Source organism: Diorhabda carinulata, chromosome 1, assembly GCF_026250575.1.
Source record: "Diorhabda carinulata isolate Delta chromosome 1, icDioCari1.1, whole genome shotgun sequence".
Classification (NCBI taxonomy): Eukaryota; Metazoa; Arthropoda; class Insecta; order Coleoptera; family Chrysomelidae; genus Diorhabda; species Diorhabda carinulata.
The window spans coordinates 5,533,648-5,556,753 of NC_079460.1; the positions used below are offsets into that span (position 1 = coordinate 5,533,648).

Below are 23,106 nucleotides of genomic sequence, written 5' to 3' on the forward strand. Positions count from 1 at the left end.
AGGGTAAGCGTCTCTGCCCCATAGGACATCACAGGTATAACACACTGCTCATATACTTTTCTCTTTAGGCTTATTGGTAAGTCTGATTTCAAGGTATTTATGGTATTGATGGCTTATTTATGTATTTTCCAAGAAATCTCATTATTACTTCTTTAATTCTTTTCCTCCTTTATATTTTATGTCACTTGAATAATTTTAATAATTTGTTATGTCCTTGTACTTATGTTGAGAAGAAGTTTTGACATTTTGATGTTTTGTCTGTTAATTTATTATAAAAATGGTTCATTCTTCTTCTGATTATGTTATATATCATTCAATTTCATTTGTTGGTACGGCTATCAATTCATATATTGAATTGTCAATGTCATGTAATATTTTCATCAAGGTCAAAGTTCTACGAATTATTTGTATAATTTATTAAAATGAACTTAAATCTATAAAAAATCTATGAAATGTTCGGACAGGGATATGGGTGGTTACTCGTTCATTAATATGAGAAGTGCTTCCGCGGTCTCAATCTGCCTTTTTCACGCAACCAACCACTCCTTTCGACGAATTCCAAGACTTTAATCTCTTCCTACTCCTTGGAAGGGGAGCTGCAAAAATGAAAATAATGATTTAAATAAAAAAATTTGTTTACTATTGAGAAAACCGTGGAAACTAATGGATACTACATTCTTATTACTAGCTTTAAGTCAACATCAGTGTTCAAAAATGAATTTGCCCAAACTGTGTTATATAAAAATATTTGCTTTGCTTTAATTATTATAGTGAGTATTCAAAGAAAATCTTGTCAATTGTCACGTAGAGTTGATATACAATTTATGTCAAAAGACAAATATATATGAGTTTAGTAGAAAATTAACAATATGTTACTAACATTCAAAAAATGTAGATATATCATAAAATAGTTAACTACAAAATGTACAGGTAACAATATCATGTAGCTGATGATATTAAAGTAACAAGATGCATTTCTGTCTGGAAACGTCAGTTGTATTTAACTCAACATTTCTTTGATTTTAAAAAGTATGTCCGCTACCAAATAATAAATCTACATATCTTTTTCAGATCCAGGTTAGCTTCCTTCTCAAAAGTAATTTGCCATTGATTGAATTTAGATCTTTCACAGTTGTTTTCATGGGTTTCGTTTTAAATATCTTCTTCACCTGTCTGATAGCAACAATTCTTATTAAATACCCAATGTTTCCTTTTTTAGTGATTTCACTTTTATTTCCCCACATATAATAACGAAACAATTGAATGGTTTGGCTAGAGCAAATTATATACTGCAGAATGTTTATTAAAAGTATCAAATTTACCCGACTTCATATTCTCTTTTTGTGCTAATACTATTCTTCACTTACCCGACAGTCCAAAGACCGCCTTAAGACATTTTTCTCCCAATATTTCAAATTAACAATTTAACTTTTGAAGTGAACATATCAACAATTAGTTTTCATACAATCATCGTTCTATGGTTATCATTTGTTTTCAAATTTGTAGCTATAGCTCATTGTCAAATTAATAACTAAAAAGAATGCGGTCATGAAATTTTTATACAACCGGCTTGACAGTGGAATAGCAAAACAACTGATTCGTATATCTCATTTAATATCTTTTTATTGATGTATCTAATGAATATTTCATAATTACCTATTGGGAAACAATTTTTATCAATCTATTAAAAAAACATTGATGAGGTTTTCTTCAATGGATATATTTTAGTGTTTTACGAAATTGATTGTTTCTTTATCCGATAACAGGCATTACTATAACCACATATTGTTTAATGTTGTATAGTACAAAACTGACTACCTTTGCTAATTACTAGTTGTAATATACAAGCTGTGTGCCTTCAGTAATTGCAAAAATGACCTGCTATTTCATATTATAAGAGCCTGGGTGCTATGAATTATATCTGTTTTACTATAGAGTACAAAATGCAGATGTTCTTTACAAGTTTGTATTCAAATCAACTGAAACCGGATACCGTAAAAATCAACTAAATCGTATAGAATTGAAATTTAGTCCGGAAGCTTCACTTAAAGATAGTGCGTTGATGTTTCTGATAAAATTCATGAGAATTTTCAGCGTTATCTATATTTAACCGCATACTATTCCAACAGAATTTTGTTTATTGTCATTCTAAAAAAATTTGACTACGACCTAACACCTTATCTAGTGGGACTAGTGGCCTCATATGGGACGTTTAATTTTAAATTCGACTAACCGAATTCGAATACTAGTTAATTAACAATAACATTAGTACCATTCCACGGATTGAAATGTAACAATTTTTGATAAATTTTACTACACAAAAGGGATTAGCATACTTTTTACAAAAAAACGTCTCCGTCAACATAATCAAATTGTTAGTTAATAATGACTCAGGAAGTTTTTATCATGAAATATTTCAACACTGTGAATTGTTATCAACTTTTTGTTATGAAAAAAAATCAATACTAAATATATCGGACTATAAACTAATTTATTCATTCAGAATTCCATATTGAATTCGTTTAGTTTCTAGTCCCAGACTATATATTGCATAAATTTTTATTCCTGATCATCATGCAAATCAATTTCGATTTCTTTATAATTTTTGTTGCATTTATAACGGTGGGGTTCTCGTTTCCTGAATTCTGACAACAGCTGCTATGCACATGCCATTTCGAACCCCTCACTGACCACTGAAAACCCTCCCAGATTATTTTTTAAAAGTATGCATCTGTTTATTTCAATTTTATGTATGTGGTGTTCTATTATTTGCTAAAATATTGAAATACGTTCATTTTAATGTTATCCCGCGATATATTTTCGCCGTTACTAATAATAAATCTTATTTGTATTCATTCTATATGTAACCTCTATTCTAGGTTGGATCTTTTCATAACTGCATTTCTAAAATAAAAGTAACAGAATGTAATATATAATTTACTTTATGATCAGGTACAAGATAAAAATATTTATAAGATTATGACAATGATAAAAATTATTTACATTATTAGTTTAGAATTGTGGTGTGTTCTTGAATTTTATTATCGTTCAACAGAAATTCATAACTATCAAAAATCAACATTGTGATTCTCTTCATAAATATTGAAATGTTGATTCTGATTGCTATCCAAATTTGTGTGAAACCATGAAAAAAGTTAAAGTTCAATTGGAACATGTCGAAAAGTTTCTGCCTCTATTATCAAAAGTTGAAGATTATCTATTTTGACTACTTAGTGATTGTGGGGTTCCCAAATAGTACTAATTAACCTAGAGTTGGTTTGCTTTAATCTATTTGTTTTATTGTTGTCGAAATATATGACAATGGTTTTCCTCTTTGACGTTCTCATTTCTGGCAAAGGTGAACTTGTACGGCATTCATTCGTATACATTCAAGAGCTGGTTCTCGTGTTGTTTATTTCAAAGATTCACTTTGAGTGTATCAAGATATTGAAAAGTAGATAAAGTAGTTAGAGAATATCTTTAACCGTACTGAACATATATAAAGTTTTCGCAATCCTTCCATTATCCTGCTGCCTATTACTCTATTATTGAATTTAACAGTGATAGTATATTCTAGATAATTACATCGCATATCCCAAATGGAAAATATTACATGAAATAGGATTCAAATAAATCATGTACGGACAAACTTTGCAATTCTACTACATGTTATTAAAGAAGTTGGTTTTGAAGGGTGAAGGAAGTTCTCTTTATACCGCATTTTACAAAAAAGACATTGAATACAAACTTGTATGTCAATAACAGTCAAGCTATACATGTGTATAAAAAAACATGCATTTTATTTATGCATGTAGGACCCAGCGTGATATGAACCTTTGCAAAAAAATCATTTAAAAATTCCTGCTGTGATTTTTCAATGTATATTTATTCTGCTGGAATGCAGTAAAGTGTTTTATAATAAAAAATCTTATAATATACAGGGTGCTATCTAATATTTTAATTATTAAGATATTTTATTATATGTTGTATGTTATTCCAGTATTATTTACAACTTTCAGTCTAGTCTGCTGTATCCTGATCCTGCAAATTAACTATAAGTGAGTAATAACATATGTGTTCATACTGGTATTTAAAAAAATATATATATATAATATATAGACGATCACTATACAGGATGATCCACTTAACAGTATTTTCTATAATGAATATAAAGTTTTTTTAAAATGAAAAATATATTTGCGAAGTGTGGGGTTTATGTGTTATTACAATCTTTATAAGTTCTACTTCTTGTAATGTTTTACTTATTTTTTATAATTTATTTGAACTGTTTTTAACAGTTGGGCAGATTTATATACAGGGTCCTTCACAACGAGCTGAATCGATATGTATATATGAAAGTACTGCGGCAAGTGTTCTAAAAATTTGCTTACATGGGTTTTCCGAAATGCTCGTTTCAGCTAAAATAATTTCTGTTTTCTGAAACTTCCAGTTATACCGGACGTGGACCCAAAGTTCGTTACTTTATACGGAATGCCGAAATGCTATGGTTTTTATTAAATTTTTGGAATCTACGCGAAATTTCAATATAACTTTATATAAGGCATAGTATGCCTGAAGTCCACCATTTTTAATTATTTCACATTTTCGAAATTTTTGGACACATGCAGCCCTCAACTAGAAAAATTATATTTCTAAGTTTGGGTGAGTTAGGTACAATATTTTTGGGATTTGGACAAGCAACACTTACAGCTTTTAAAATCTGTGAAAACCTTGACAAAAATTTATATAGGGTGTTCAGAAAATGGTGTCGAATTTCGCTATCCAAAAACCTCGAAAACTTAATTTTTGCAACTGGCAACATTTCGAACTAATTCGCCGCAAGAAATTCAAAACACCACTCAGCACTTTTAAGAAGAATCCATAAATGTTTGGAAGTTGGGAGCAGCCATTTCAAAAATTTAAATATAAATATTTAAATATTTTTCAATTGACTAAAGTATTTTTGATACGCTAACTTTTGTTATTCGTTGTTAGCCATCGGCAGGTGACAATTAAAAACCTTGAAAATTTCAGTTTTTTCAAGTTTCTACAAAAACCGTTAATTTGAGATATATGAATTTATTAACGAAGTCTCCTTAATTTAAAGCGTAGAATCCAATGGTAAAGAGAAAAACGAGGGTTGTCATTTGAAAAAATTAAGTTTTCGAAGTTTTTAGACAGCGAAATTCGGCACCATTTTCTGAACACCCTATATAAATTTTTGTTGACTCACTTAAACTTAGAAATATAATTTTTCTAGTGGAGGGCTGCCAAAAATTTCGAAAATGTCAAATAATTAAAAAATTGTGGACTTTAGTGGACATACAACAAACAACATATGTAAAGTTGTATTGAAATTTTGCGTAGATTCCAAAAATTTAATAAAAATCATAGTTTAAAATAACGAAGTTGGGTCCACTTACGGTATAACCGGTGCAGACACTGAAATTATTTTAGCTGAAACGAGAATTTCGGATAACCCATGCAAACACTAGTCGCAGTACTTTCCCATAATCATATCGATTCAGCTCATCGTGAAGGACCCTGTACACGTTTATTATTTACTTACTTAATTCATTTATAAACTAACACTACATATTTTAAACTAATCGCTATTCATGAAACTATACACAAGAAAGTAAACAAATAAATAAAAACACCTTCCTAGAAATTAGTTCTAATAACAATATAAACACATCACCGCTGTATATTATATAAAAACATAGATAAAAAATATCAAACGACTTCCGAGAATTTTTACATCAGGCGCGTTCACCAAAGTTTATAACGCGGACGAGTTCGTAACATTATACAGCACATTTTGGCATTACATGTGATGAACATGTATCACTTTTTGGAACAACAATAATAATAAAAACTTGTAATACATATGAAGGTCATATATTTATTGGCTATACTGGCATATAGCTCATTACTTTCAGTAAAACTGCTTATTATGGAGAAACTACATGTTTTTTCGCTTTTTCTTGCTATTCCATAACTAAAAGTGGTGTTTTTAAAACAAACATCTTTGTTTAACAATCGAAACAGTGAAGGTAATACTGTTAAGTGAGACAGATAACTTTACAAAGACCAATTGCAAAGAAAAATAAAGTTGTTTGAGAAAACTATCCAACTACTAAGTCCCATAAGCAACCATCTACCTCAGCATTTTGCCAAAATCTAGTTGTTTAGTTCTAGGGAATTGAATGTTACATATTTTTTTGTTATTGTTCACAATACCCTAATAATAGTTTATTAATTATAATTAAAAAATGTATTCGTTTCTCGAACGGATTCATTTTTTTCGTATTATTATCCTATATATTTTTTAATAAATTGATTAAAAATTGACGATTATATCTGCAATATAGGCTTCAAATCTATCTATTTCTACATCAACTTACAAGTGCCGGTATCAAACTAATTGTACGAAAAAAATAATTTCAAAAACAGAAATACGATATACTTCATTTAGGGTGTAATTTTTAATGTCAGAGTAGTACTTAAATGTAAAAATAAGTTTAATGTGTTAATAAATATTATAATAATACTGGAAATATGAACCGTAAGTTTTACAGTTATTCCTCGATGGTTATGTTGTGAAAATCGCAGCAGGTTTGAAATATATTTACTAACTACAAAGGATTCATGTTACTTTAGGAGATGTATATTGTAAATGAGCATAAAATCAAAATCATGGATCGTATCTTGCGAATGTTCATAATGTTAAATATAAGTTTGTTCTAGGATGTTCCAGAACTCTCAGGGTACGATACGTGGACCAACTTCGTTAAAATATTAATACGGGTTCTATATAGATATACATCCATATATTATATAAAAAATATATATTTATTGAGTTAAGCTAGACTATATTCTTATGTGTTATTTACATTACCATACAAAAAACGCGTTAGAGTTCAACTTAATTATGTATATGCCCAATTATCGAAAATGTTGTTATTGTTACTGATACTTCAACTAAATAATCAAAAATAACAGTAAAGTATTTTTGTTCCTCGTTTCAACCAATAGCTAGCACGAATTCAAACGAAATTTTCAGCACTCAATAGGAACGTAACAGAGGGATTATAAAATACCTTATTAAAACGATCCAATGACAGATCTTGCTATTTCCATAAATACTCCTTGTTTCATACATTGTTCAACTGAACAAAAAAAATGTTTATAATTAAACAATATGTATTTAATTTCCTATCTAAGAACAAAAATTATTTTCACTAGTAGCTACCAAACATTTTATATTTTATTGAACAATTCCTGACAGTTTTCTTCACAATGATCTAATCAATCTATTTATCTAAAAACCAATATACTAAATCTTAATATCAACAACAGACAAGTCTTTGCTTGATTTATCTGGTCTACTACTTATGATATTTTTTATACATATTCTCTGTTCTCTCAAAAGTTTCCGAAACATACAAAGCCACGTCTCAATTATTTTTAAGGGGAACAGGCCTGTAAGCTGGTTTTCAAGGAAACCACATCAACTCTATCGGGTCAGATACAAGCCCTACAGTGTTGAATAGAAGGAAGAGTCAACTATACCTCAATATTAAATGGTCTTTACACTTCAACAAAGAAAGAAATTATTCTCACTTATGGGAAAAGTGGAAGATGCACAAGAACAAATTTAAAACATAAATATGTCGTGCAATATTAATTTTATGAAACCGGTTAATAATAATGTTAATAAAAAAATAATCGCACGAATGAAGCTGTACAAATAGAAGTTCACTGCAGAATCCTCCATATCATTTCGCAGTGAGACATGCGGAGTAGAAGTAACTTACAACTGGACGATTTCGACGGGTTAATTAAATGTTGTGAGACAATTTTTGAAAACTGGAATGTTCCGCAAAATATATGCTCTATCGATGAGTGTAAGTTGGTTATTAATGGGCATGTTAACAAGTGAAATTGTCCGAAATAGCATTATTGAACCTTGATACATTGTATCAAGAAATGATGATATTATGGAACTGAAAACCAGCTTACAAGCTATCTCCATTAACTTCAGTTTGTTGTGGCTTCGCATATTTTGGAATTTCTTATAGGCACTAAGTTGGTGATTTTCCAAATTTGCACCCCTATGGTTATTTCGTTATAAGCAGTGCTTATTACATTCTTCCATATTAACTTCTAATTTGCAGTTGCAAACTAATAAAGACATCATAAAAGCAGCAGTTATATCCAATTTGATACAATTAGTAATGTTGAGTGCATTGAGTACATTTCGTAAAACGTTTTATTACTACAAATAATATGAAGCATCTGTTCTACATTCGGAAATTGTTATTTCATTATAAATAATATAGCGATTATAGTCATCATTCCTTTTTGTTATATACATATATTATTTAGTGTATTTTTAATTATGCATGTTCCGAGTTTCTTCTATATTTGAATATGCTACTAGCTACTTTATCCAGCAAGTCAACGTATGAAGACATATTTCGATTTATATCTACTAATGTTTGTATCGTTTCTGTTATAAACTCATTCAATTTATTCTTTTGTATCCTACATTCTGAAAACAGTTTGCGAATTTTTACCTGAATTATGTGTTTGATATTTGTACACTTTCAGTATGTACTGTAATTGAACCACTGCAGATCTATTTCTATTCAGATAGTTATTTCCCCCTAACCAGACTGAGATTCTTCATTCTTCGTATTCAATCTATTTTCTAAAATCTCACTTCCTCCCAATACTTACAGTATAGTCAATTATTATCAAAATATCAGTGAATCTGAATGTTGTTAAGAGTTTTTGCATTTTTTTTATATCAAAATATTTTCGCACTTGAGGATCGGTTAAAAAAATACCCGAACGACAACGTGTAGGTTATACTGACAGTTACATTCAAATTTTTGCTCATTTCTCTATGCTATTCACCTAGTGAGTACATGTACATAAGTTGCGACTCATTACGAAGTCATCATATCAAATGTTGAATGGTAAATTTCCTTGATCAGTTATACAAGTATAATATATCTTCTTCTCTTCTTCTTCTTCTTATTTTAAGACTGTGTCTTGTGTTTTCAAAGAGGTGTTGTTTGCGTTTTGACTTCTTGTTTCAAGTTCCTATTGCTCGTGATGTTAACCCCTAAATATTTAAAAGACATAACCTGTTCTACACTTTTATTATAAATTGCCAGTTTGCATCTTCTTGGTTCTCTCGCTATTGTCAAGGATTGTGTCTTTTGTTTCGATATGATCATATTGAATTTTCCTGCAACTGTTTCAAATCTGTGTAGCAGTTTTTGCAGATTATCCTCATCTTCGGATATCACAACCGCGTCATCAGCGTAGCAAACTATCTTAAACTCATGTTTTCCCATTCTGTATCCTCTGCCTGCCGTTTTGACTTCTTTTATGATTTCGTCCATTATAATGTTGAAGAGTATTGGGCTGAGACTATCTCCTTGTCTGATCCCTGTTGATACTGGCATTTTACTGGAGAGTTCGTTGTTTACTCTTACATATGTGCTATTTCCGTTGTTCATGTCCCGAATGATGTCTATTGTCCTTTGGTTTACGCCTCGTTTTTTTAGTAGCTCAATGACGTCATGTAATCTCCCTCTGTCAAATGCTTTTGTTAAGTCTATGAAGCACATAAACGCGGTTTTATTGTACTCTATGGCCTTATAATATATAGTTATGACAAATATGAAGGTAAATTTGGCTTACTCTCTACCGCTATTGCCAGCATTGGTAAATTTTTTTCGATTCTCTGGACTAAATATCTTTTAAAAATTGAAACTACTGATAAAAAATGACAATGGCAAAAAAGATAGGAGATGAAGAGTAATTATACTGATTCGTTAATCTGGTTTTTGGAGACGCAAATGTTTGGATGTTATAATGGAGAGTCAATCTTCAGTGATATTAAGTTTATCTACCTTTGTTACAACCTCAGACGTATCTTTGTTCACACAATATTCCTAGTGAATAGATGAAATAATATATCTAAAAAAACAAAATGCTGGTGAAGTATCAGTGACAATTTCAATTTTCTAAGTTATAGCACAGTGTCCAAACCTTGTTATATCTACGTAGATCTAAGTTTACCTTGAATTGTGTGTATTTGTAGCCCTTATAATTAGAAACATTTTAAAAGCTAGTCAATGTATTTATTTTGTGTATTTCAGTTTAGTCAATATTCTAGTCAGAATATATGTTAATTTTTCTTATATTTTGTCCAATTTATATATTTTTATTGAATAAATTATTATATTTTGATTGGTACAATCTGTTGTCACTATCTGTTACCAAAACCTTTACAGAAATAGTATTTGAAAATTATATTTTTTCCATAAATTCGCGTTATTATGGATAATCCAGTCAAAGCTTGACAACCAACGTTTGTTGGCGAATAGACCGTAAATATTCATTTTCCAAGAATAGAGTTGGTCACTAGACTTTCATGATAAGATCTATTCTTCGTTGTAAAAATAGTAACTGAGCCAGTAATTTCACTAACGAGCGTCAAATAAGAAAAATGTGAAAACACTTCTAGAAAGACAATCCTGGTTTCAAATTGTTAACATACATAAACAATTCTTATAAATTATATTTATACTTCAGTATATATTCAATACACAAAATTTTTGTTTGAAAAGTTGAATACTTTGGCCTGCAGAAGTATAATGAGACTTTCTGGAAACTACGATCCGTGACCAGAGAGATCACCTATTAGCTAAGTGCGAATCCTCATCTAAAACTAGATTTTTATCAATTATCTGTTTTTGGTGATAATTTCAAATTTAAAACTCAACCTTTAAATACCTATGAAAACCTTTTATTTTTATTACTTTCATTTCGTGCATTATTTATAACTTTATAGTTTTTCTGGGTTTATAGACCTTAATTCAGTTGTTTACTAGGTTTTAGGTATTTCATTAATTATTATTAAGCCGCGATTTACCAAAAAATTTTATAACTAATACCAATAAGCTATTTTTTTGTTGGACTGATCATAAAAATTGATCGTGTACAGAGGATTAACTTTTAAAGTTGAAGAAACAAACGAAAAAACCCCTTAGCTTATCACATTTATTCAGGATATAAAAGAGCATTATGGAGGGTACAGAGAAGGAAATCTGTGTACCATAAACTTTGATCAAATTAAAAATATTTTTGTAGATATTTTAAAACTATCACAATTACAATTTAAAAAAAAGCATATTTTTCTAGTCTAAATGTTTTGGCTGTTTTTATCGATTTGTATACTAAAATATAACATACAACGTTAAATATACATCCATATTCATTAAAAAAAATTGATCAAAGCCATCTTACTGACTGAAGTGTCTTTTATCACTGGCTAGAAATTGCATAGGTTTGTATTATACCTCAATACATAAGATCAAAGTCAACTCGATAGCCTGAGACTAGTCTCAGGCTATTGTCCATCTGCTATCAATTGCGATTTTGAGACCGCTCCCGGAGACTCATGTCCACCTGAGACAAGTCTCGAGAGAAAGTGTGAAACTCTACTCACAGTGACAAGTTTAGTATAAATTGTTTTATTGATATAAATGGATTCACATCAGGCGTTTGCTTTTATTGTGGCACACAAAATTGCCCAACGGGGAGTGAAAAAAGGAACTGTTGGGCGAGGAAATGAGTGGATAAAAGAAATGAATGAATTTTGCATTTTTTATCGCGATTTTTATGCATTATATGTTGGACATTTCATAAAAACTCATGCTCCTCATAAAGATGAATCAGCTCCATGACTTCAGCATCCGTCTATTCTCTTTTATCACTGACTTCTAAGTACAAAGTTATTTTAATTTTAAAATCACAACACTCAAGTCTCCGAGACTTCTGAAACTTTTCCAATATGAACGGAAGACTAGAGACTTAAGTCTCGAGAGTGGGGATATGCGTATCCATCTGCGACTCGAGTCTAAAGACTATTTTGTTTCAGATCTAAGATTATATACTCGTACCTTTAGTGGATACGACTGTTATGTTCTATTTATTATGGATATTCGAACTCAAATCCGAACTCAAACATTCAAAGACTTTTATTTCGAAAAGATTATATGAAAAAACTGAAAATTCAATTCAAAACAAGCTATTGTCAGCAAAAAATATGCCTCAACATGAATAAAAAAATGTGAAAAAATGAATTCAGGTCCATGGATGCTGGATTAAATCGGATTTTAAAACCTCAGAGATATAATTCATAACAGGCTTGAATTTTTGTCTGTCTATTTTTACGTTTTGGAATTAAAAAAAGAATTGCAAAGATATCGCAATAATTTTATTTTTACATGAAAGCCTGTACCTTAATCTACTTTTCTACATAATTTCCGTGAATATTGAGGCACTTGTCATAACGTGGCACCAGGTTTTGAATACCCTCCTCATAAAATTCTGCCGCCTGACTTGTTAACCTCTGTATCACAACTGTTTTGACTTCGTTATCGTCTTGAAGACGCTGACCGCCCAGATGTTTCTTCAAGTGCAGGAACAAATGGTAATCGCTGGGGGAGGATGATCTAGAGTTTCCCATTGAAAAGATTTGATGAGATCTTTGGTCCGATTAGGGTGATTTGGGTGATGATGAATGTCGCCATTCCATGGATTGTTATTTCGATTCTCGTGTGACGTAGGCCACTCATGTTTCGTAACCAGTAACAATTTGGTTTAAAAAATCTTCACCTTCATTGTGGCACCGCTCAAGGAAAGTCGTTGGGTTAGGTTAGGTTAGGTTAGGATAAATAGGAAAGAAACGTTGGGTTTTTTGCAAATCCGTCAACATTTTTGGCACCCAAACTTCAAGTTCTCGGTCACAATGCGATACAAAACACTACGAGAATATTGAGGAACGTAGTCGCACAATGATGAAACTGTAAAGCGTCTGTTTTTTCTCACATTTTCGTCCACTTTCTGCACCAAATCTCCATTAACGACCGAAGGACGCCTACTCCGTTCTTCATCATGCACATTTGTGCGGCCATCTTTAAATGCTCTCACCCATTTCCTTACCATTCCATCACTCATAATATTTTGTCCGTAAACTTCACAGATCTCACGATGAATATCGATCGGTTTTACGCCTTTAGCACTAAGAAATCGTATAACAGCCCGTACTTCACAATCGGCGGGACTCACGATTGTCGGAGGCATCTTAAACACTCAGTAAACAACGTACACAATGAAGAATCTGACTTTAATGGCGTCAGTGCGTAGACCTTGGGGTTGCGGCGGCGGAATCGCAAAACGGTACTTACTTAAAATACACATACGCCACATTCGTATTAATTTGACCATCTGTACAAGCGTTGCGGATAAGACGGCGGCCGGCGCGGTAACGGCAAGTCTCAACGCGTTGTAATGAATATGGAATATGCAAGTTTTTACAAATAACAGTCGCTGAGTTTGTTAAAATATTATCTGCCTATATTGATAGGAGAAGGAGGAGAAGTCAAGAAAACATTTTAGTTCTTCAATATAGAAAGAAAATAAATTTTCAGGGACCTCCGCTTACGATTGTGGACCCCCATTTCTGTCACGCCCAACGTAGATGCTCGTCGAATGGCTCCGTGGCTGTCCCCCTGGGCCACTTTGAGAAACACGCAATTACACAATTTGAGCACCCAATCGAGTACATGGGTTGGCGAAACTTCAAACCCACGTTTCAAATTGTCTTTTTTGAGATCTGTGCGTCTAGCATAGTTGTGTTTCCCCCTTGCCCCTAATATGATAAAAATTCGTGTTTTATTCTTATAAAGTATTAATTTTAAATTTAGATCGTTCTCAAATTGCTTTGGAAAGTTATTGAAGGAGAATATGTTCCGCTTTCAGAGACATTGGAGAGTTAAGCCTCATAAGAAAAAGTTCTACTTACCTCTAGCCTCCGTAGTAACATCAGTTTCCGAATGAAAGTGAACTGAGCCTGACTACTTGCGAAAAATTCAGCGAAAAGCCGTTAAATCCCAGCATTTTATTAAGGTTTTTTGGAAACTATGATCCTAGGTCAGATAAATCACCTATCAGCTGATTACGGATCCTAGCCCAGAACCAGTTTTTGATCATGGATGCCGGAATATTCGGTGGAAATTTCATTTCAAATTTAAAACATGATTTACAAGAACTTTTGTGCGTATTTTTTTATGCGTTAATTCTTCCATGATATTAATATATTTGTATAATAGATTCTAGATGTTTATTAATTGGTATTGAACAGTTATCAACTGTTACACCGGTTTGGAAAAAGAATTCGCATAAAAAACAGCTCTTATCAACTTAATATGAAGTGGCCTGTGCCAAAACAGGTCCGTACTCTCGAATCAAAGCGGAAATATTTCTAAAATTAATTATGTCAAATACAAATGTTGAGACTTCTGACTACAGAAGCTCTCAGAATACAAACCCTACAAAAACATACTCATCTGCACTTAGTTAACCACAATTTCCTACAAAACATCAAGCAATTGTTTTTCCAGCTGTTGATAACCTGAAAATTCAAGATTACCTGATATCACTTGGAGAACTAATCGGTCCAAAAAATATACTATTCACATCGAGATTGTCAAACAATAGAATTTGCATGTACCTCGCAAATGAAGATACTGTAGAACGCTTCATGACCTTTCATAAAGGACTGATCATTATCAACAACACTCCGATCCAAGTCCGAAAGCTTATAACACCTTCCGAAAGATTAATACTCTCAAATGTATGCCCCACCATATCACACTCAGATCTAATCGATGAACTCAACAAAATAGGTCACAATACACTCTCACCAATGTCTTTCCTCAAAATTACCTCCATAATTCCGGAATATAACCACATCTACAGCTTCAGAAGACAAATCTTTATTTCACCATCCACAATCCAAATACCCGATTGTCTAATGATCACACACGAGAACACCAGCTACAGAATTTATCTACAAACTGTAAGAACTCCCAATTACAAACGTATGACGAACCCCAAATAACTGAACTACCACAAAACCCCACCCAACCTTCCCGGCAGCCCAAAAATACCGGAGTCAATACTCCCCAAGCACACACCGAGATCCCATCAGAAACCCCTATAACACCTCATTCCCAGAATGTATCCCCTATAAATATAAAAGAAATTCCGCAAAACAGCACAAAACGCAACTACGAGCAAATAATTACGCCTCCCCCTCAAACAGAAGGAATTAAACCAGAGAACCCTAAGAAACCTTGTTTCCCCAAACCAAATAGGCCAAGTAAAAAGCCTAAAAATAAACCAGAAAAAGAAATTCTCATGGAACCAATTAGAAAAGTCATTTCAGAACAGAACCCTCCTCCACAATCAGATATCTGACCTCTTTGAAAATGTCTACGGTTCATCTGAACCAATAAGTATTATAAAGAACTACACAAATGATTTTACTGCATTAATAGACATGCTAACAAAAATTTACCCTTTCTTTGAGCACAGATCTATCAAAAGCAGATGCACTAAACTCAAGAAGAAACTGTTTTCTCACCTACAAATAAACATACCAGAAACAGACCTCTCAGAAACAAAAAGTGAATCATCTCAAACAAATATTAACTAACTGAACCAATAATATACTAGGAGATATTCTTGATGACGCAAATCTCTCCATCTTAAATGACGGGAAACCAACTAGATTTAACATACAATCAGGACAGGGTTCATGGATTGACCTCACTATCTGTGACTTAACTTTGACTTCGGCTCTTTCCTGGGATCGGCTGGACTATACCTACAACAGTGACCACTATTCAAACGTTATTTATAACAATAGAAAACCAATCACAATCACTACTTATATCCAAAATGGGACTTAAAAAAAGCAGACTGGGCTCTTTTCAAAGCAATTATTTCAAATAGTTTGACATCTTACATAATTCCAACAGATATAGACGAAGCTTTAGAAAACCTTATTAGTATCTTTTAGCGAACAGCAAACATATCAATCGGAAGAACTACGCGCCTGTAATGACGCAATCAGCAGTTAAGAACAACAAAAAAGCTTTAAAACTAGACGTACAATCAAAAATGCTAAGCGCAAATCCTGGATAGAATATGTCTCTTTAATAAATTTTGAAACACCCATGACGGAGGTATGGGAAAGAGTGAGGAAAATATCAGGACTTTACAAGCACCATAATATAAAAATGCTAGAGAAAGAATTGGGTGCAGATCGACAAACATTACTAACATTGTACCGAACACTTATTCGAACAAAATTAGATTATGGATCAATTGTATATTGAACAGCAAACAAATCGCTTCTGAAAAAACTCGACAGCTTTCACAATTCAGCCCTACTGCGTTTCGGGGGAACCATCCTTGGGAGACAGAAGAATGTATTTGAGCCTTACATATGCAGCCAAACTAAAATCCAATCCAACCCTTCAAAACCGCTTCTCCAAGAAATTTCCAAATCTTTTTTCAAATAAACCCAGAACCCCAAAACCTTTCTATACTAGAATTCGATTCAAATTTCTTTCTTCCTGAATGCCTTCCCATCGAATGAGTACAAAAACTTTGTACACATATACACAGACGCATCGATATCTCAGGACAGTACGGGTATCGCAATCATTAGGGTACACCAACCTCCAAATATACGCTAAAAGCTCCTCCAGCCCCATCCACTTTCACTGCTGAATTATACGCAATATATCGAGCTACACACATCAAACGAACGTAATCATCTCATACTCACAGAATCCCTTAGCTCTATCCAAAGTCTTCAAAAAATTCACACCACAAATCCTTTAACAATCAAAATTAAGCAACAACTGCAATATACACAAGACAACAACAAAAATATAGCATTTCGTTGGATCCCCTCACACACTGGAATAAAAGAAAACGAAGAGGCAAACCTGGCCGCTAAGGAAGCTGTAAATAGTGATAATGCGGAGTGCGCGAACATATTAATTACTGCCGATTTTAAAACAATCCTAAAGCGTAAAGTGCTTAATGAATTGGATAACAAATGGTTAACGTCCACACATAAACTTCGTGAAGTGAAAGACTCAGTAAAACCATGGTCACTACTACCGAAAAATCGCACGTCTGCGTCTAGGCCATACACGACTGACCCATAGCTACTTATTTGATGCGAATACCTGAACCAAAATGTAGCAACTGCAATTGCAAATTGTATATAAAACACATAATCGCAGAATGTCCATCTCTTAAACCAGAAAGATCATCATCAAAGTAAGTATAACTTAATTGCTGTACTTTATTTGATACTATCAGATTAGTTAGAACATATCTATTTTGTAATCATCTGTAAATCTATAGATTCACACGTAAATCAACAAGTATTTATATAATTGTTACCACTTTTGCAGTTTTGCTACGAATAATAAAAATTTGATAGAATAAAATATGCTATGATATATTTATATTTTGATTTAGCAGACGCTAAAAATGTACTGGAAATTGAATACGGAATAATGGAATACGAAACGGGTCGAGCTCTTCTACTTTACTCATAGAACTATCCCTTTCGGTATATCCTAAGAAATTCTGATTTTTTCAATGTATTCCTAGTAATGCAAATAAAACAATTCAAGCGGTAAAAATGAAAATAAAGCCATAAAGTATTTTTTCATTACAATCTATTTATTTTTTTCTGTTAGGATTATAATTTTTTGCCTCCATAATTTTTATGTTGTAAACCGAGATACTTCACTTTAACTATCAAAATCATAGAACTTATACTCAATTCTGTGGTCTAAATTAGCTGAATTATTCCAACTCAACAAATGGAAATTTATACAGATTACATAAATAAAAATATTTACAAAGAAAGAATATGAGATTTATAGTATAGAAATAACTCATAACTGTCTGAAGTTTGTGGTGTCAACTTCATTGGTTAAACCGTTTGACGTTTCCGAGACGTGGCGATTTCGTGGCATGACGAATAAGAAACGTACAGTGTTGAGACTTTCTGCTTAGTTCAGTTTAAACAGGTAGTAGGTGTAATTCTACTGAGACTAACATATAGTGATATTATATTAATTATTCTTGTGATATATCAAAGGTACATATTACAAACTACGTAATTTATGTCCGAGTACATTTTATAGTAGCTATATTTTTTTTCTAGTATGGACCGGGGATCAATTTTATTAGTTTTTCTTCTATTTTCGTTTGCTTATACCGAACCAGAAGAAAATATGGGACCACGTGTACTAGTTTTTAAACAAATATTGAATAAGTATTTAGTTGAAAGTAAGGATATTGAAGTTAAATATACTTTATTCAATGTTGGAACTTCAGCAGCTGTTGATGTACAACTTATTGACAATGGTTTTCCTCCTGAAGCATTTGAAGTTGTTGGAGGACATCTAAAGGCAAAATTTGAAAGAATTTCACCTCAGTCTAATGTTACACATGTTGTTATTGTTAGACCTCTGCGGTATGGCTACTTTAATTTCACAAGTGCTGAGGCTACTTATAAGTTTGCAGATGACACAACAGGAAAGGTAGGCTCAAATTATTCTTCCTATTACATAAGGTAATATATAGGAAATATATTTTAATATCGATATGTAGGAGTGTAACTTAAGTAGTAATTAATTTCAGTAGTCACTCTACTCTAGATAGGGAATAATACTGTGAATAAATGGTAACTTTTGTGATAATTACTGGTAGTGGTGCTGGTATTGATGTATTTTAATATGCTTGTAATAAGTTTGTCAATGCCATATTAATTTTTGTAAAATGACTACATCCAATGGTTATACATACTCTATTGCTATAAATACAATTTTCAAAACAACTATGCCATTTTTGAGTTGACACTGTATGGAATTAGCAATAATAAAAGTATTTGTACGAATATGTTGTTAATGGGTAATATTTTTATAAATTTTGTATCTATCATAATGATTCATTCATATAAATATAAGAATACATTCAATTCAATGTATTTAGAACAGGTCATCAATATTTACAAAATTTAATTCCCCTCAACATATTTCCATATACACTACAATATCTTCTTAAAATACAACTTCTAAAATAAATATCTAATTACCCTGTACAAAGTTGGTACTATTTGGAACTTACTAATTTCCATTTATAAAAGTTATTTATAATAGTTTGTTGATGAAAGGTTTATTATCAAAATTAACAAAGTATTTTGGAATGCCTGAATAATTATGATGGAATTTAGACTAAAGTAGAAGATAGGCTGAGGTTAAGCTTGGATCATTTTTCTTCTATAAAAATGTAACTTTGCAAATATTCCTAACTATGCTTCCAGATGAACTGGTTTCTACTAAAAAGATTTTATTCAAATCAAATGGATCCCAATTCAATTGACTAATAAGTAAAAGTGTTTCCAAGTAGATGGGTTGGAAGAGCCTCAAATAAACCATTTAGATTTCTCATGGGGATATTGCAAATGCAATATCCCATACTAAATGTAACTATATTTTACCAATAATTTATGCTGTTTTGGGGGAATTTTCTACAAATTTTGAATATTTGCTGCATTGATAAAATAAAATAAAAAGTTGGGGTTGTCCAGATAAATATTTTTTGTATTATATACCACTAAAAAGCTAATTTTTTCATGGTACAGTCGCATTCAGGTTTCTTAAAAGCTAATTCATTGTAGGATTTTTTTCCAGAAAAATTTTAAAATAATAAATATAAATTCATAAATTTAAACCTAAGCATATTTCAGTAAACTGGAAAAAATAATTAATATTAATAATTTCATCTGTTAGCTTTAATAAATTTTAGCACCAAAAAATGTTTTTCAGATCAACCTCTTAATATAAGTAGACCAGTAAATGGCCATTCACATTTTACTATTATTATTAATTTAATTTTTTTGTTTCAGCTTCAAGTATCATTGAGCAGTGAACCGGGTGAAGGTGGCATCATTGCATTCAGAGACTATGATAAAAAATTTTCATCACACTACTGGGACTGGCTGGCATTTGCATTTATGACAACACCATCTTTGATCATCCCTCTTGTTTTGTGGTACAGCAGTAAAAGCAAATACGAAAAATTGGCTAAACCAACCAAAAAAACGCTTTAAAGGGAAATATCTCCTAGTTTTTCAATATTTCATTTTTTATCAATCATTGTAGTCATTGTAAAATTTGCTTTGTGATTTCATGTTTTATATGAATCAATTCTATGTACAATGAAGCTATATTAAATTATTTTGTTAATATTTTAATTTTTTACTTTATATGTACAAAGTATCGGTTTCGTGTATACTATATATGTCTATTATATGGACTAAACTGTATGTAGTTTTGCTGCAGTTCTAATTTTTTAGCAACTTTGGTATGAATAACAAAATTTATGACAGCATGAATCAATTATGTCGTACATACATAAATAATTACTCTTATTTCTAGACAAAATCAGTTCTTAAGATTAATGTGACATGATTCTGGTGTAGTATATACAGGGTGTTTCTAAATTCATGCGACAAATATATATATATATATATATATATATATATATATATATATATATATATATATATATATATATATATATTAGATTTCTTCAACCAATTGAGTATAAATTTTTTTTCTCTCTCTAATTTCTTGGGCTCGTAGGTTGTTTGGATGAAATAATCAAACTTCAATGAAATATCACATTTTCTTGTCATGTATAACTTAACGTTTCGCTCCTTCCTTGAGAGCATTTTCAAAGTAATAATTAATATACAGGGTCATTCATTAAGAAAGTCCAATCTCTGAACTGTAGATTCTAGACCTCAAAATATGATGTTTCTGCTCAACTTGCCTTATGCAAATATTGCTAGTTTCGGAGATACGGGGTGTTCAAAGTTTAAATTTTGATGTTCGAAATAATTTTTTGTTTTCACAATTAATTTAACTTTTTTTTCTTCCCTACCACTATTAATGCCGTTTAATGTGGACTGAATTGGTTAACCGTACAGAGTTGAGCAAAAGTACATAGACATGATCTAATACAATTATTGTTAAAAGTAATAATAATACTGTTTAATAAAAGCCTGTAAATCCAACCACAATTTTCATAAAGTAAACAAATACTATTTGATTTCTTGTCAGTAGTCTACAGTCTTTACAATCTGCAAATAAATTATTAAGCCACAAGCAGTGTTTTAGTTTATTTTACAAGTTTTTTGTACAGAAAAAAAATCACTCAACTATAGTACATTCAATACAGCAATTTAAAATAGCTAAAGTTTGTTTCAAAAATCTTTATTGACAAAATAGCATTGTACATTTATACTAAAAAACATAATTTCCTGATATCCTCAGCAAACAAAAATTTGTAGAGTGGCTTTTCAGTCTAAAATAAATAGTAAAGATTTTTCCAACTGTATACTATATCTACTAACACTGTAGAATAACCTAGAATCACATTGAAAAACAACAAAAATTTTTATTTAATTGTCTAACAACTTATAAGTATTGTTCTATATAGACATTTTCCAAGAGTGAAATGTTTTCTTTCCATGAATCGTCTACAATCATCGTCATAAAAAACTATATATTTATTAAAATTCCTCAATTTTTCTGACAACTTATCATTTCTGAAAGAATATGGGCCCTTCACTTCTACAATGGCTTCTTCTTCATCAATTATTCCAACAGGGCTAGCACCAGAAGTCCTGAATTTGTAAGCCATACTCCAGTTGACCGAACATCTTATACTACTATAACATTATAAATCTGCTTCAAATGATCTAGAGCATCTTTTTCATGAGTTCTACCCCACTAGATTGCTTTGATACCATCCAAATTGTATTCACCTGGAAAAATAATGAATTGATTATAAAAAATGTATGTCAAATTAAACTAAAGTAAGGAAATGCTTACATAAAATACCATTTTTGAAAAGACTACTTTTTGAAAAATCAATCTTAGAGGCTCAATAAGCAAATTATTGACAACATCTATGACTGAACTATCTAATAAATTTATTATTTATTATTCATCTAAGAGTGTGTTGAACAAACTCACTAGGAATCTGTTTCTCCTCCATGCTGCAATAATAGCACAAAAGTTGCTAGCAGTTAATATCTAAAATATCTTGCAAGGTACCATTTTTCATTTGACACCTGGCCAGTAGTTATGACAGAGTTTTCTTTTATTAGCTGATCATCAACAACACACTTTTCTTTGAACACATTCACTTTATCTGTGGCCTACAAAAAGTCCTTGGAAGAAATTATTTCTTCAATTACCAGAAATCCATTTTCCAGCAAATTTATTGATTCCTTGTTCAATAGCCAGGTAAAACCAACAGTATCTCCAAAGCTGTGTAGCCTTTCCTTCAATCTGTTGATTGATGCTTCTGGTACCCACCTTCAAGAGGTGTATAAGGCTTTGGAGAGTAAAGCTCTTCTGCAGATTTCACTGGCCCAACCTTCGGTTTAGGTAGTGTCTTCCATGCACATGCTTTATCTGTTACAGATATATTGTAATGCCCAAAAAGTGCCAACGCCGCAATGTGATGACATTTTATACCCCTGGGACAAGTGCAGGTGGCTTCTTTAATGTCACCATTATTTTCCAACACTACAATAAAATTATAACCGGATTAATTCCATATTACATTAACAAAGGCATATATACCTACCTATAGATATCTTGTAGCTTTTGTCTTTCATACTAGCAAATACTTCTCCTCTGATTATCTGCAAATCAGAGTCAAAGTCCATTTTCTTTACATGACTGGACTCTTAAGGCGTTTTCACCCCTTTTTATAATTTTGTTGTGTCATCTATAAAAGCACCGATGCTGGAAAGCTTTAGGACATGTTTAAAAACCTTTATTTTCTTAACAACAAAAGGATCTGAAAAAAAGCAAACAAAAAGGTCCTGCAAAAATAAAATGGACATAACCTCAACAAGTTTTAAAGCAAAATTAATATGTTTTATTAACTCACCTAGTGAAAAACTAAAAAAAACCTCTTAAATAGTACGTTCATTCAACAATGTATTCAACTGAAAAGTTTTATTTTATCACATAAACCACGAAAACACTAAATGAAAAATTGCTTATGGGCATTTACCATTATCAACAAAATTATTTGGAGTCGGTATAAGCT

At 31.5% G+C, this 23,106-nt stretch overlaps 1 protein-coding gene and 1 long non-coding RNA gene across 3 annotated transcripts; one reads left to right on the forward strand and one right to left on the reverse strand.

Moving 5' to 3' along the window:
* Positions 1-17,869: 17,869 nt before the first annotated feature.
* On the forward strand, positions 17,870-21,143 carry LOC130897806 (translocon-associated protein subunit beta). Its single transcript, XM_057806722.1, has 3 exons — positions 17,870-18,067; positions 18,134-18,512; positions 19,880-21,143. Exons 2-3 carry the CDS (start codon positions 18,135-18,137, stop codon positions 20,081-20,083), a joined length of 582 nt encoding a protein of 193 aa, XP_057662705.1. The 5' UTR covers positions 17,870-18,067; position 18,134; the 3' UTR covers positions 20,084-21,143.
* Positions 21,144-21,235: 92 nt separating this feature from the next.
* LOC130897814 (uncharacterized) lies at positions 21,236-23,101 on the reverse strand. Of its 2 annotated transcripts, none has more exons than XR_009059794.1 (4): positions 22,945-23,101; positions 22,636-22,851; positions 22,017-22,574; positions 21,236-21,805 (listed from the first exon to the last, which is right to left on the reverse strand). It is a non-coding gene; the product is annotated as an uncharacterized LOC130897814 (long non-coding RNA). The 2 variants fall into 2 exon arrangements; XR_009059796.1 differs by having other exon boundaries at positions 22,636-22,876.
* Positions 23,102-23,106: the final 5 nt, after the last annotated feature.

Bases quoted from the DNA above. Each gene is read 5' to 3' on its own strand.
- LOC130897806 (XM_057806722.1), top strand. From the start codon at position 18,135: ATGGACCGGGGATCAATTTTATTAGTTTTTCTTCTATTTTCGTTTGCT. The intron at 18,513-19,879 runs GTAGGCTCAAAT...TTTTTGTTTCAG, and splicing joins CAGATGACACAACAGGAAAG to CTTCAAGTATCATTGAGCAG.